Here is a 16,467-nt window from a genome sequence, read left to right on the forward strand (position 1 = left end):
TAGAATTCACACTTTTTTTTTTATTCTATTTTTAGAATTCTACAATTACACCAATTTAATGATCTGAATGTTTGACAGCAAAATTGCAATAAGTTGTGACTCAGAAATGCATATATCTACGGATATCAATATTCTATAGCATTAAGCTAAAGCTCTTTGGTATATATATGTTGCAAAAAATGAGTGATCAAGACATAGATTTTGATATATTACCTCAAGATGTAAGAGACAAGCTTGCTGAATTGGAATTAGAACTTTCAGAAGGTAAGAAATAAATTAAATATTTTTTAGATTATAGTTATTATTCCACAGGTATTTCCATCATCCAAAAACTCATGGCAGTCTACTCTAACCATTTGTCACACCATATTTATACTTTTTTTTTGCACTCATTCACTGAGACAGCATTCTGGCAGCCCATTCCACTCATTCACTGCTCTACAAACAAAAAATCTATTCGTCATACCTTTCCTTATACTCTGTTTTCAGATGTGACTTCTTGATCTCTTCATTCTTTCAAAATGTTTTCTATAACCAGTGATATAAAATTCCATTAATAACTTGCACGCTTCTGTCATAAACTCTTTTCTGCCTACCCACACATCTTTGGTCTGTTCTCATGGGAAGCATTCTATAAATCCTATTGCTGTGTTGGTCACTTGCTTCTGGATCCTCTGTACCACTTCCTCATCCTTAAGGAACCCAGGATTTGGTCACTCAGGTGACCAAATTTTTGCACAGTAGTTCAGATGAAGTCTTATAAAGAATGATAATAACCTATCTGTATTTTTAAGTCAGTTATGTAATGTGTTCCTGAACTTCAATTTCCCATCTACCATTACAGCTAAGTCCTTAACATCAATTTCTTGAAGTCCAGTTCTGTCAGTGTAATCTTTTTATCTCCAAGTGCATACCCATACTTTTCCACATTAAGCTGGCACCTGTTATTCTTGACCTGCACTATCAGTATATATATCTAAATCATACATCACCTTGATTAGCTATTACTCTGGTACACTGCTAGTCAGCTGTCTTTTTCGGGATTCTACTTTTTCATAGTACTTTGATGTCTGTCCATCACCCACCCTTGCATTCGTATCACCAGTTTCATATCCCTTCCCATTTTTTCTAGCTCATGTAACAGTTCTTGTGGCAATCTCTCATATGTCTTTGCAAAACCTAATAATATAGACATGTATCCTTTTTTTTTTCTTTTATTCAGCTCATCTGCCAGCCTTGTTGGCCAAGTGGTTAGCCTATCTGCCCTCCAACCAAAAGGCTACAGGTTCAAATTCTGTTGAGGGCATGGATGCTCATGAATGTGTTTAGGTGGGAGATGGATTTCATTGCCCAGTGTGTGGCCACTGCCCTTCTTTTTGAGGCCTAAAGTGGTTTGAAAAAGTTCGATGTTTGGTCTCTGGAGCAGCATTTCTGTGCCATTGTAAAAATTAAATTAAATTAAAAAAATACTGTGTGTGTGTGTGTGTGTGTGTGTGTGTGTGTGTGTGTGTGTGTGTGTGTGTGTGTGTGTGTGTGTGTGTGTTAAAGATACCAAGCTATTTTAAACCTGGTTTTACTCCATTTCCCAAGTAAGCAAACAGACAAACAAGTCAAGTGTTGCAAGTCTAGCTGACCCTGCCTTGTTTGTCTGTTTGCTTACTTGGGAAATGGAGTAAAACCAGGTTTAAAATAGCTTGGTATCTTTAACATTTATTATACCCAAGGTAAAATGCTTGCTACATATATATATATATATAATGAATGAAAACAGGAAAAAAAAACACTCTTAACCCACCCACAGTACAAATCTATTATAGGTTTATAGAAGCATTTTGTGGTTGAGAGCTACGTAAACAAAAAAAAAACTTTTTATTATAAAAAAAATTAGATTATTAAGATAAGACCTGCCTTTCACAAGACTGCTGCTGCTCATTTATAGGGTAGAACATTCCCATCCACTCATTCCTAAACTTTGCCTTTGATCAACTATTCTAGTACCTTAATCACCACTCTTGAGATATTGATTTGGGGTCTCCTTTATGCAATGGAACTGATTTGCCTCCTTTCCACTCCCTTTTTGTGACATTAAATCTGATACTTAAAGACCTCTCAGATATATATTTATTTCCGTTGCACATTATTCTAATACATGGGGCTAATATCTTAATTCCATGCCAATATTTGCATTAAGATTGTGAAATTTCACTGCTTGTCTCATCTGTTACTGGAGTATCTCCACCTCAATGATACACCATTGCAATGCAAATACTCAGAAATTCAGCAGTTGTTCAGCTTCTGTCACCTTTCTATTATGAGCATTAATTAAAGTTATCCTTCTAGAGTCATTTTTTCTTTTACTCACCATGTCATGAAAGAACTCTGGGATTTCCTCAGCTAATTTTTGCTCATATTTAATTTTTCTCCTAATGTGATGGTCATTCCTTCTTGCCTGTATTTTGTACTGCTCATGAATTTGTTGATCACCTTATATACCTTCAACAACATTCTTTTTTTATGTCTGCTTAATGATACTACTACTTCATATAACACCTACTTGATTTAGTCTTCTTAACCTGGTACACAGTTTAATGCTGCTTCTTCCAACTCTCCTTGACCATTTTCCATGCAACATCCTTCACTTGCAATTTTTTATGGTGTGATACTGCTGCAAGCCATCTCTTGAGTATGACTGACTTATAATCTACTTTGTAGGTCATATACTTCATTTGAGATGGGAAAGTCAGTCCAACAAAAGAAAACTGATCTTGCCTGAAAATCAGAACATTATTAAAAGTAAGATGGAGAAAAGAATGATCGTTCTTCTGGGTATTAGCACAGCACTGTGTTTTGATTGCATTGATATTCACAGATTATTTTCATCCCACTTAAGAATGATGTGGAGGTATATGTGTTTTTAATACGTTGGTTATGGAAGATCCTTAAGTTTGAATCATTTGATTATTACATGCTTCCTGAATGAAGAAGAGGAATGAAGAGTACCGTCATCAGCAAATCATTGCCATAATCCTCTGTGCTGCCCTCACAATTTTAGCAGTGCTTGTCTCTGCAATATTATGTCCTTGTCTGCCATTATACCCTGATCCCTCATCTCCTCCACCTCCTCTAAGATATCCCCACAATTGCATATTCTACATTCCATCTGTGCTTGCAATTTGTTACACTACACTGTCGACCCTCGCTCACTTGTCTTTTCAACCAGTCTATTCAAGTCCTATTACAAAACTACAGTTTCTACTACTCAGAGTTTTTCCCAACTGTGCATCATCTGCAAACAACTGCATATCACTATTCATACCTTTCCCAGTATCATTAACATATAAGTTAAATAGTAACAGTCCCAAAACTGACCTTTGGGACACCACTAGTGACTTTCCTTTTCTGGGATATTCCCCCCCCCCCCCAATACACAAATTGCTAACCTGTCAGGCAGCCAATCTCCACTCCAGTACACTAATCTGTTATCCGACCTCATTCATCCCTTCCCCACTGTTTCCCTGTATGTCTTAAGTTCCTGCTCTCATTTTCTTTCTCACACTACTCACCTCTCCATTCACCTGCTCTCCTATCTTACTTTGTTTGCTTTTCCTCCACATCACTTCTTCCTCAGATCGTTTGTTCACTGCACGTTGATTTCTCTCTTTTCCGGTAATAATCTATGTCTCTAGCTAACATATCAAATTCATTTAAATTCAGCCCATCTCTCTCTCTCTCCTACTATTTCATCCCTTCCTTAGATTCATTCCACATATTCACCATGCACCCTTTTCTTCTCACACAGTTCTGCTAGCATACCATTCATGATCTTCTCTCACTGTCTCATCTCATCGCTGTCATACATGGGCAATACTGGCTACCTTTTCCTACCATGCTGTTATCTTTTAATCTCCTCATCAACCTTCTGACACATTCTTCTTATTCTCAACCAAATCATTCATTCCTACTACCACTACGAACTCTTTTGCTTGCTTACTTCTCACATCCAACATCTGTCACTCTGTTCATTCTACCTCCAAGAAAACAAATTTTGTGCACCTTCTCATTCTCCACCTCTAATAATTGAATCTCCATACAGAACTATTAAATTATTTCTTGCCTTTCTAAATCATTTCTTTTGCATGGCCATCTTTTATTCATTCTTCCTCACTCTTTCATGCATATTTATAATTCTCATCAGTTTGCTCCTCATATGCTTCATCTCTTGCCTGATCTTCATCAACTCCTCTTTCATGTCTTCAGTCACTTTACTGCCATTCATGCTTTTTTTCTATCTCATCAGTTGTATTCTTTTTCACTGCCTTTCACAGCTGCTGTCGTACCACCAGTCCTGCATGCTATTTTACCACCAGTTCCATTTTCTTGCTTGCCAACAGTATTGCATGCTATCTTACCTTTACTGCAACCTGTGTTGCCTTCTCACTATTAGTTTTGTATATCTTGCCATCAACTTCATTTACTTCTGGAATTGTTGCTTCTGCAGCTACACTTGATCTTCTCATCTGTCTTTTCTTGTACTACTGCTCATGTTCAAAGATATATCATAGTCCATCAGCATGTTATGCTTCTTATATACCCCATTCAATCTCTCCATATAGGCCACCAAAATATTGTTTGAAGCATACTCATGATTCATGTCATCTTGCCATTTTCAAAAAATCCACACTGAGGTTTGTCTTTTGTGCCCATCTGTGTAAGATTTTACTCTCACTGTCATTTTGGTCTTTGTCGCTTCCACACACACACACACACACACACAAATTAATTAACACACAATCTAATACTAACCAAACACTGCCTACTAGTCGCATCTATCACACAACAAAATTCAATTAACCTATCGGTATTATCATGCAATAAGTATAAAAATTTAAATTTTCTTTCTGCATCTCTCTCTTAGCAACTGTCTTCACAACCTATTGGCCAAAATATGCTATTGACATAGAGGAAGAGCATGGACAAGAGTATAGAACCATGGATATTCCAGCTTTTGTTAATGAAATCTGATGAAAGGAAGACATACACCATAACATTCTCTGAACAACCAGAGAGGAAACTGGTAATCCAGTGGCAAAGGACAGGAGTGAGACCATAAGATAGCAGCTTGGTAAGAAGACCAACCTTGATGGCAGACATGATCAAATGCTGTGGATGTATCACGTGGCTGTGTGAGTTTCCCCAAATCTGAAATGTGGTTATCAAGCAGGTCTGATAGAATGAGAATGATAGAATCCATATTGATTATCACTAATTAACTGATTGGTCACAAGGTAGGGAAAAAACTGGTTGTTGGTGACTTTATCTGTTACTTTTGATAATATTAAGGTAAGGATAATGGCATGAGTTTGATGGCTGACTTTTATCTACCTCTTTACGATAGAATGGGGAAAAAGGCTTGCTTTCACTTGTTGGGAAGATTGCAAATGAGAATGACAGTTTATATAGGTGGTACAGGATGAGTATTAATTTTGGGGCATGAGTTTTGAGCACTGTTGCCAGGATACCGTCCGGACCAGATATCAAAGGATGCATGTTGTGGCAGTGCATGATATTGTAGAAGATGATTTGCCTTGGTTCTCTGTACAATAGTTGGAGGATATGACTGATGCTAAGAGTTCTGTCATATCGTTTTTTTTTTGTGATATAACAATTGTACTATTAGGATGTGAGAGAGGAAACAAGGAAGGAAAGAAGCTGTTCCGACAGCTTCAGCAAGAGACTAGAAGATTTAACTGCCAGTTTGAGTAGGAGGCAAGCTTATTGCATTTTGCTCGTATGGAGTTTGATCTGGATTTGTTGATTTTCTTATGCTTGTTATGGGCTATAGTGTAGGATGAGTGAGAAGCTTGAGATTTTGCTTGTTTATTTGAATATATGCTGTCTTTTTATCATGGACTGCAAAGGCACATTTTTAAAAGAACCAAGGCTTGGATTGAGGTTTGGGGTTTGCAGTGGAGTGGGGAATGAAGGCCCTCATTTCAGTAGGAAAGTTTTTTTATATTTTCTACATCTATCTCTGATCTGGAGTATTTGATATGGCAATACACCATTTTGCTACTTTTATATAGGAAATATGTAACTTCTGCATTTATTTAACTTTGGTATCTGAATTCTGCTAGTGACTTTTGATGTGATCGGACGTGTTATTTTAAGCTGTGAATGAAGGATTGACGTAAACCATTTGTAAGTGATACTTGTTGTAAATGTGTCCTGAAGATAACGGCATTTTATATCAGTGCTTTTACCCAAAAAATTCCGAGTCCTGCAGAAGTGCTGGCAATGCTACAACTGCACGGTAAGTTTTTTTTTTTTTTTTTTTTTTCCCTCAGCTTCAGATACTTCACATTAACAGATATGGAAAAACAGTTAAACGAGACAATATTTGAGAAGTATATCGGGAATTTATTAGACTAGGCGAGCTACTTAACAACAATTAGCCGGGAAAGGTGAAACTTTATGATACATTTCCCCTGGTAAGTGTCACAGACGTTGACACTGAGAAAATGGAAGATCAGTTAGAATCGGTGATCTCCACTCCTTCAGCTTTTCAAGAGGTCCGCACATGCAGAAAGCACAGAACAATAGTTGAATCACTCAAAGACAACATAATGGAACAAGAAGGTCAAGTTTCGGACTCTACTGCTTCTCCCAAAGAAAAGGTGCCTTCAATCATATTAAGAGAAAAACACAGATGGGCAGCTCTAAGATCTACGATGTCCAATTTACACATTGTAAATATAGAGTATATAAAGGCCAAAAATGTGGATGAGGGTATAAAGATACATCCTGCAATGGTGACAGATTACAGAAGGTTAACTAAAGAAATGGATGACAGAGGTATTCAGTATCATATCTTCTCGCTCAGCTCAGAAAAAAATTTAAAAGTGGTCCTCCATGGCGTCTGTGAAGACGTTGATACAGAAGACATAGCCGCTGATCTTAACTTGCAGGATCTGCCTCCAGTTGAGGTTAGCAGAATGTACAGATCTGACAAGACTCCCATGTCATTAGTCCTTGTAGAGATTCACAACATATACAAAAATATGTACAACTTAAAAACAATTTGCGTGCTCTTTGTCACACCAGAACCACTCCGGAAAAGGGCATCTTCTGGGCAATGCCACAGGTGTCAAAAGTTTGACCATGTCCAGAAACTATGCAAAGCTGAGTTTAAATGTGTGAAATGTGGGGATAGCCACCCAACCAAAACCTGCCCAAAGCTGAAAACCACTTTGGCTAAATATGCCAACTGTGGTGGCCCTCATCCTGCCAACTATAAGGGATGTATTCAGCACCCATGCCCCTACACCACAGCCAGAGGCTCGGCGGCCACAGTCGGAGACCTTCAAAGATAGAGGGAGCCAAAGGCAAACAAGAAGTTATGCTGATGTGGTCTGCACAAACAAATCATCACCTACAAACCTGACAGCTGTTGTTATGGCCTCTCTAGCAAACATGCTACAAGACTTCAGCCTGTCAAACCCTTCAGCAACCTCCACTAAAAGTTTTTACTGAAACACAGGCCATCCTCACAGCACTTATAGATGAGTAGAAACAAACTTATTCTAGCCTCTCTTCAGATCATTGCATGGAAAGCAAATGGCCTCAAAAACAAAATTCTGGAGCTCCAAGATTTCACCTACAGGTATCAGTCAGATATTATACTGATTAGTGAGACACATCTAAGACCCTCAGACAACCCTAAAATAAGGGATTATCTCCTATATAGAAATGACAGGTTAATCTACAGAGGCAGCGGCACTGCCATCTTTATTAAAAATTACATCAAGCACCATTCTGTAAACAACCCTCCAACCACTAACCTTGAGATCACAAGCGTGGAAGTATTCACCAGCTCGGCTGGCAGATTGAAAATCTACTCAGGTTACAACCCACTCCTAAAAACTCTACTGCACTCTGATCTAAATGCCATCTTAGGCGCCAGAGAGTCCACCATTATTGCCGGGGATTTGAACTCCAAGCACCCTGCCTGGAATTGTAGAACCACCAACAAGAATGGCTGCATCCTTTCCAACTACATAGGATCAAACTATGCTGTTGTGGCAGGCCCCACCGAACCAACTCATCCTAGTACGTTTGGCACTGCTGACATCCTGGATATAGCTATCCTGCAAGATATTAAACTTCAGTACAGCCTAAAATCATTAAATGAGTTATCATCTGATCACAACCCAATTCTACTACATCTGGGAAAACAATAATACCTGCCTCCTCTCTCTCACTCCTATATATCATGGGAAAGATTGTCAAAAGTGCTCAGGGATTGTATTGGACCTCTTCCTCACATATGTACAAAAGAAGATGTAGAATCTGAACTTCATCCAACAAATTAACTTCGCTATAACGGTAGCCACTTCCTACAAATCTGTCCCCAAGCCTGGTCGTTTGCCCAAAGACATTATGAACTTGATCAGATAAAAAAACAGAGCCAAGGAAAGATTTCGTAACACTCGTGCGCCACAATACAAAACAGTTCTAAATAGACTAAATGGGGCAGTGAGAGATGCACTCAAGGCTCATGGAGACCAAGTATGGGAAGAAAAGTTAGCCTCTATCTCACCTACTGATTGTTCTGTCAGGGGACTACTGAGAAATATCAGAAACAAAGGCAGATCCTTTCCCCCAATATTTTCTGACCAGGGCCTTGTTCATATGAAAACCTAGACTTGATCACATATATAAAATTCACAGACAGGTCAGTCACTCACTCAAACTTCCTGATACCAGTTCTGACCATATTGCACTCACATCACTTGCTGAAATATATGATATTATTAAAAATTTAAAGAACAATAAAGCTCCTGGGCCAGATGGCATCACAAACAGCATGATCAAGCTGCTGCCCCCAAAAAGCTGTAGTACACCTGACCATAATAATAAATGCAATCTTAAGATTTCACTATTTTCCTTCTACCTGGAAACTGGCTGATGTAATCCCTATACATAAGCCAAGCAAGGACCCACACCTACCTCAGAATTATCATCCAATCAGTCGCATCTCCAACCTGGGTAAGGTTGCGGAGAAGGTCATCCTCTCACGACCAAGCCTCAGTAAATGAACTAGGCATCCTTCCTAAAGAACAGTTCGGTTTTTGGCAACACCATAGTACTTCCAAGCAAATCCACAGAATTGTAGAATATATTACCACCAGCTACTGGCATCAATACATGGGAGCTGTTTTTCTTGGTCTATCCAAAGCATTTGACAAAATATGGCACTTTGGATTGCTACACAAACTTATCTCAGCTAGTATCTCACTAAAAATGGTACATTTAGTTAGAACATATCTACAAAACAGACCCATGCAAGTCAAGATCAATGGTACTACCTCATCTCAGCACCATATCTTGGCTGGAGTACCGAAGGGATTACTGGCTCCATTGCTGTTCTCTATATACATGTCAGATATCCCACACAACCAGTGGTGAGCTATAAGGGGCTTGTGCAAGCCCTTTGTTAAATTTTTCTAAATTTTGCAATCCCCTTGTTCTTCTTGTTTACTTTTTTATTTTTTGAAATATATTAAGTGACAAACTTCTAGGTAACCTAACAAAAATTAGTCTATTCGGCAGTGTATAGATTATTTGGAGTTATTGTTTCAACCCTCTATAATGAATACGCCCAAGTTTGAAAATAAAACAGCCACATGCACTATCTTTACCCTTCTCCCTTCTGGTAGCCAATCGTATGGTAAAACCGTTGATTATCACTTGAAGTATTAAAGTAAAAGAGAAATATAACGTATTTCAATATTATTGTGTTTAGATAATATTTATTTATTATTTATAGATTGTTTGTCATAAAAACTTCTATCACAAACAAAACAAATTTATTTTGTTTATAAAAATGCAGACTATTGCATATGTGTATATTTTGATAGTTAAAAAATGTTTTTCTTATGTAAGATAAATTAACACAGATCATCGTGTGCAAATATTTCATGTTTAGATCATGAAATATTTGTTTTAATATGATAGCCTTTACAGGTTGATTGTCCCCTCATACTTTTTGATTGGCATTTGTACACAAGCTGGACTAATAAAATTTTGTGTGAAATATGGCTTTTTTTTTGCTCGAAGATGTGAACCCCTTGTTAAAATTTCCATAGCTCACCACTGCACACAACCCAATATCATCCATCATGGCCCTATATGCAGATGACACAGCATTGTTAGCCAGATCTCTCTAACCACACTTCATTACTGGAAAGCTTAAAGAAAACCTTCTAAAATTAGAGAGATGGTTCTCCAAATGGAGACTGGAATTAAATCCCCAATTACACAAAGTAATTGGGACGACACAAAGTCGAGGACCTTGGTGTCGTCCTCGACAAAAAAAAAAATTAACTTTTAACCAACACATCAAGGCTACTTGTGCAAAGGCATCTAAAGCCATCGACCAGATCTACCCTCTAATTAACAGGAACAGCAAGCTAAACATCAGAATCAAGTTGCTTTTATACCAGCTGATGATTTGTCCTATAGTTACTTAAGCTTCTCCAGCCTGGAGCCACACCTCCACTACAAATATCATCAAACTGCAATGTGTGCAAAACAAGTGCTTGCGAATGATCCTGAATTCCCCATGGCTCGTCAGAAGCAATCAACTTCATCGAGATACAAATATTCCTTATATTTTCTCTTTCCTACAATCTTTAGCAACGAAGTTTTTCTTAAAGACATCCATACACCCCAGTGATCTAGTTCAGCAAGCTGTAGCATACAAGGCAACAGATATATTTAAATATAAAAGACCAAAAGCCATTTTAACTTCCTGTAGCAATGCATAATCTCCATGCCCCATCCAGGGTGAGCAAACTGCTCATAAAACTATCATCACTGTAGCCATAACAGATAGAGGGGAATGTGAAAAGCTTCTTGCTTCACCTCTAAAGACATTAATGTTAATTGTCAAAAGTCACTTTGGTATCTTTCTGGGTCTCACTCTTACCAGTGAGACCTTACATTATGAAATACTCAGGCAGTTGATGGAAGTCAACAGTCTCTATATACAAGTAGACTAGTTGTGAAGATACTTCCTTTCAAACTTTGTTTGCATATGCTTGAATAAAAGGATTAAAACAAGAATATAATTTCTTGTCATTTATAATATTCCGGTTAAGATAATTTCAGTTATTTGAGCAGGTGTTTGGATCTACAGAAGGAAACAGCATGTCAAAGAAGCATAGAATCCCAGAGGTCACCCCATTTGGCACTATTGAAGTGCCACAGAGTATGAGGTTGAGATTAGCTGTGAAGTGATTTGATCTGCAGAAATGGATAATGAGGTCAAGGTTGGAGTTGCCAAGAGGGAGAAAATATCCAAACTGTATTTGAAGGCAAAGCAAACGTTGGTGAAGAAAACGAGAATAATAAGGATCATCCGATATTCTGGTTGGCAGGTAACAATTTGCATTAGATCATGACTGATAGCAAATAATTTGGCTTCTTTTTTGGCTTGATCTCTGAAGTTAATGTAGGAGCAAAATTTTTTTATGACTGGCAGTCTTCTAGGAAGGTAATCTCAGTCTGTGTAATTAGACTACCTGACATTGACTTTTAGAAATAAGTAGTAAGAGGACAGCATGGTTTTCTGGAGTTAGGAGAGCAGTAAAGGAAGCAAATGAAAGCTATAAATTGAGACAAGGAAATCTTGAGCCAGAGCAGACTGTATAGCATGAATTTCAGGGTTGATAACTTTTGGAAAGGAGTTGAAAGTTTAAAGGAAAAAAAGTTGAAAGGATTAAACTAAATTTATTGTTTGGAAAGGAATGTACCTTTTTAAACATCATGTATGATATTGGAATAGTTGAGATGGACTGTAGTCTTGGAGGATGTCATAGGGGTTGGTTAAAAAGAGCAGATTGGGTTTTAATGCTTATGTTTTGATGAATGGTGGTGTATATTGTTTGTTTTGTTGCTTTGAATATTGGTAAAACTGATGTAAAAATGTTTTTCATTACACAAAATTTTGGTACTATTTTGACTTTTTTCATTATATTTTGTTACTCTTTGCACTTACTGTTGCATTTTTGATATTTTAAAAAAATATTCTTGTAGCTTTTTTGTCGGAAATTTTTTAAAATCCTCAGTAACCTTAATATTTATTATTATTATTAGTCCAAGACCTCATGGAGTCAAAGACTTATCTGGGAGGTCCTTTTATCATATACACTGCTCATCATACTGTGCTTTAAGCACACTTAAATTCTCTGCAGACACCACACTCTTAGGCAAGGCATTCCAATCATTCACAACTCTGTACGAAAAAAACCTGCCTCTCACTCCCCTACTCACACCCTCTTTATACAGTTTCCAGGGATGACCTCTGGTTCTCCCCAGATCTCCCACTATTTTCTGTAGAACTTCTCCAGCATTGATCCTATAACAACCCCCTTATCAACTTGTAGGTCTCTATCATATCTCCCCTCTTTCTCCTGTCCACCAGACTCTGCAAATTACATGTTCTCAATCTTTCCTCATACTCGACATTCCAGAGGTCAGAAAATACCTTAGTCAATCACCTTTGGACCCTTTCCAACATCTCTTCATCCTTCTGAAAACTTTGATTAGGCACAATAGTCCATGTGTGGCCTAATCAAAGCCTTATACAACGGAAAAAGAATCTCCCTACTTCTACAAGTCAGTGTCCTCACTTCATTTCCAGAAGCTTTTGTGTTGCCTTCACAATTTTGGCTGTGTCCCTTAAATTTCAGATCCTTATTTACTATCACCCCGAGAGCTCTTATTTCTTCCACCTCCAACAATATATCCTCACCAAGCATAAATTCTGCATTACATCTTTGTTTTCCAAATTTTAAAACCTTAGATTTTGCAACATTGAATTCACATCCCCATTTCCGTGCCCAATCACTCAATTTATTCAAGTCTTCTTGTAAGGCCACAGCATCTTCACTACTCTTCATGGTTCGTCCCAACTTTGCATCATCTGCAAACAACTGAATATCTCCATCCAAATCTTCACCTACATTGTTAATATACAAGTTAAGCTATAATGGCCCCAAAACAGACCCCTGAGGCTTTTCCTGGATATCGCTCCCCCATACACAACTTGTTGATACCTATCAGATAGCCAGTCTCCAGTCCAATGCTATCTTTATCTAGCTTTATCTGGCTATTTGTAATGGTTGAATAGTGCAGAAAACTTGTATTGCATGGGAATGCAGAAGAGGTTAAGAACTTGTGCACATAATTCCATGTGACCTTTCCATCTTTCAGTTTATGTCCATGTAATTAAAGACAGTCAAATTCCTGTTTTAGCCTCAATGTACGGGATACTATGATAGTATTATATGAAAGGTTACTAATTTTCATGTAATACTATGATAGTATTATATGAAAGGTTACTAACTTTCTGTCGACAAATTTTCTCCAAATTAGTTCTGTTATCTATGAAGATGCTAATATTGTGAAATTTTATATTTTGGTCTTCTAAGACACTTATACATCAATCCATCTAGATCCAATTTCTCCAGGTCATTTTCTTCTCATCCTGGCATCAGACATCCTCTACTATGCTGTTTGGTCACTTATTAGCTCTACTCACACATTCCTGAATGCTACCAATGCTAAATTCCTTTCTAATATCTTCATTTTTAATGGGATTCTGAAATTGATCCCATCTATTCACGTTCCTAATTTTTCTCACTCTGTCATATCTATGGTTGCATATCTCGTCTGATGAACTGTAACCCATTTCTCAGACCCATAAGTTAAAATTTATTGAACTCTGTCTTGTATATAGCCAGTTTAGTTGTTTGGCTAATTTCTTTCTTCTTGCTTATAAATGTATCCATATATCTCCCCAGCATTGCATACCCTGTTGTCTGTTTCCATATTTAATTTACTATCTTCCTAAACATTGTGTTTAAATGGCTACAATATTTAACTTGTTTTATAGGTTTCGTATTTAGGCTGCAGCTGATGTTTTCACTGTTCCTGTCTATTTTCATAGTCATTGTCTTTTCCTGATTTTTGTACCAAATTTGTTATAGCAGTTATTCTGTTTATTTAAGGAATCCTGCAGACTGGTATTGGATTTATTTTAGGGTATATCATCATCTGCATAAACTAAAGAGCTCATATTAACATTTCCAATTTTGATACTAAAAACCTGAAATGTGGAAAGACAGCTAGGAATGATCATATACAGAGGTATAAAAATTTCAGTAGCTGCACTACACAGTTGATAAGGCCTAGTTAGAACGTTAAATTCCTTGTGATTGGAGTTGAGCTCTTATAGAATCTATTTATAAAAAGAGAAATGAAAGTGAATCTGAGAATTACAGGGGAGTTTCCTTCTAGATAAGATTTATGTAAGCATACTTGAAAAGAGGCTAAGAAAAAATTATGGAATGAAGAATAAACTGGGTTTGGGCTAAATAGATGTTGTCAGGATCAGATTTTCACTTTAATGCAAATAGTTAAGAATTCATGGAAATATATTAGATACATGTACTTAAGTTATGTAGATCTAGAAAAAACATATGACATTGTGCAAGAAATCTGATCAAAATGCTACAATTATGTGCTGCAAAATGGACATTATATTGAGCAGTACATAGTCTGTCTTATGTGTAGTCTTCAGTTAGAAGTGAAAGAAGTATGGGGAAAATGGATTGATGATGTAAAATCGGATGTGAGATGTATGTTATCTCCAATGTTATTCATGATCTATATACATTATAAAGTAGAATTAAGCCAAATATCAATATTGGAGATATTCAACTTGGCTTTTGACTTTATGCAGATTATGTTATATCTTTAAATTAGTTCAGTAGAAGTCTGCAAGATTCCTTAAATAAATTGAATGACAGCTGTAACAAATTTGGAATAAAAATCAGCAATACAAAGACATTATTATTGTTATTATTAGTAACATTGACCTCCATGGAGTAGACTCATCATGGGAGGCACACAATGCTCGTCGAACCGTGCTTTAAACTGATTCAATATGTCTATACCCACAACACACTCAGGCAATGCATTCCACTCACCAACCACTCTCCATGCGAAGAACATACTCCTCTGCTCACACCCTCCTTATACAGTTTCTAGCAATGACCTCTTAACTTACCCCCCCCCTCACATTCTATGAAAAATCTCCATGTCGACATGATAACAAATCCTGACTAGCTTATATATCTCAATCATATCCCCCCCTTTTCTTCCTATTCACGAGGCTCTGCAACTTACATTCTCTCAATCTGTCCTCATATTCCACATTCCAAAGACCGCTGACCACCTTTGTGAATCTTCTCTGGATTCTTTCCAGCATAAATTATCATGAAAACCAGGTGACCAAATCTGTGCACAATAATCCATATGAGGTCTGATCAAGGCCTTATACAATGGTTTCATTACCTCTCTATTTCTGCATGTCAGGGTCCTCCTCATCATTGTCATTATTCGATGTGATGTCTTTACAACTTGTGCAATGTGGCCCCTGAATTTTAGTTTCTTGTCCACTATCACTCCTTTATCTCTCATCTCCTCTACTTCTGTTAAAGTTTCCCCACCAAGTGTATACTTTGCATCCCATCATTGCTTAACAAATCTCAAAACCTTGCACTTTGCAACATTGAACTGATAGTTCCACTTACCTTCTCATTCATGCAATCTATTCAAGTCCTCTTGTAAGGCCATAGCATCTGCTTGACTCTGCATTGTTCTTCCCAGTTTTGCATCATCTGCAAACAGCTGTATATCACTAGTCAAACCCATCTCAATATTATTCACATACAAATTGAACACCAATGGACCCAAAACTGACCCCTGCGGCACACCACTAGTGACCTTTCTCTTTCGGGATACTGTACTTTCCCATATACAACTTTTTGATACCTATCCAACAGCCAGTCACTGATCCAACTCAGAAGTCTGTTATCCAATCTCATCTGTCTCAATTTATAGCTTGTTGTGTGGCAGTCTATCAAAAGCCTTTGCAAAATCTAAGTATGTAACTGTATATGCATCTCCCCCTATCCGAGGTACAGGGTGTTCGGGATAAATTTGACAGTTTCGTAAGGAAAAAGAAAATCTTCTTTGTATCTATTAAATTTAATGAATTGACAAAAAAACATTACAGGCAGAGTTAATTACAATACTATCAACAAGATTTACTCAAAATAACCACCATTAGCATCGATCACAGCTTCAATTCTGCTTCGGAACCTCGAACAAGCTGATGCTACAGTCTCCCTGGGAAGGGCCGCAAAAACTGTTTTAATTTTATCCATTAACTGGGCTTTTGTATTACTGGAAGTGCGATTGGTGTCTTTTTCAACTGCACCCCATACAAAATAATCCATGGGGTTAAGGTCTGGGGAGTTTGGAGGCCAAACATTTGGACTGGTGAAGTCGTAGAAATTTTCAGACAACCATTTTTGACTTTTCCCAGAGGTGTGGCAA

At 37.4% G+C, this 16,467-nt stretch overlaps 1 protein-coding gene across 1 annotated transcript in view; it reads left to right on the forward strand.

Annotated features, from left to right (window-relative positions):
• LOC150108732 (disco-interacting protein 2-like) overlaps nt 1–16,467 on the forward strand; it is a 936,780-nt gene that overhangs the window by 41,806 nt on the left and 878,507 nt on the right. Inside the window, exon 2 of the mRNA XM_090416186.1 lies at nt 36–264. Coding sequence (XP_090272312.1) covers nt 168–264 — 97 coding nt within the window. The 5' untranslated portion in view covers nt 36–167. The remainder of the gene's footprint in view (nt 1–35; nt 265–16,467) is intronic.

Source organism: Typopeltis vanoorti, chromosome 3 (assembly GCF_054136105.1).
Source record: "Typopeltis vanoorti isolate ZY-2024b chromosome 3, IOZ_Tvanoo_1.0, whole genome shotgun sequence".
Taxonomy (NCBI): Eukaryota; Metazoa; Arthropoda; class Arachnida; order Uropygi; family Thelyphonidae; genus Typopeltis; species Typopeltis vanoorti.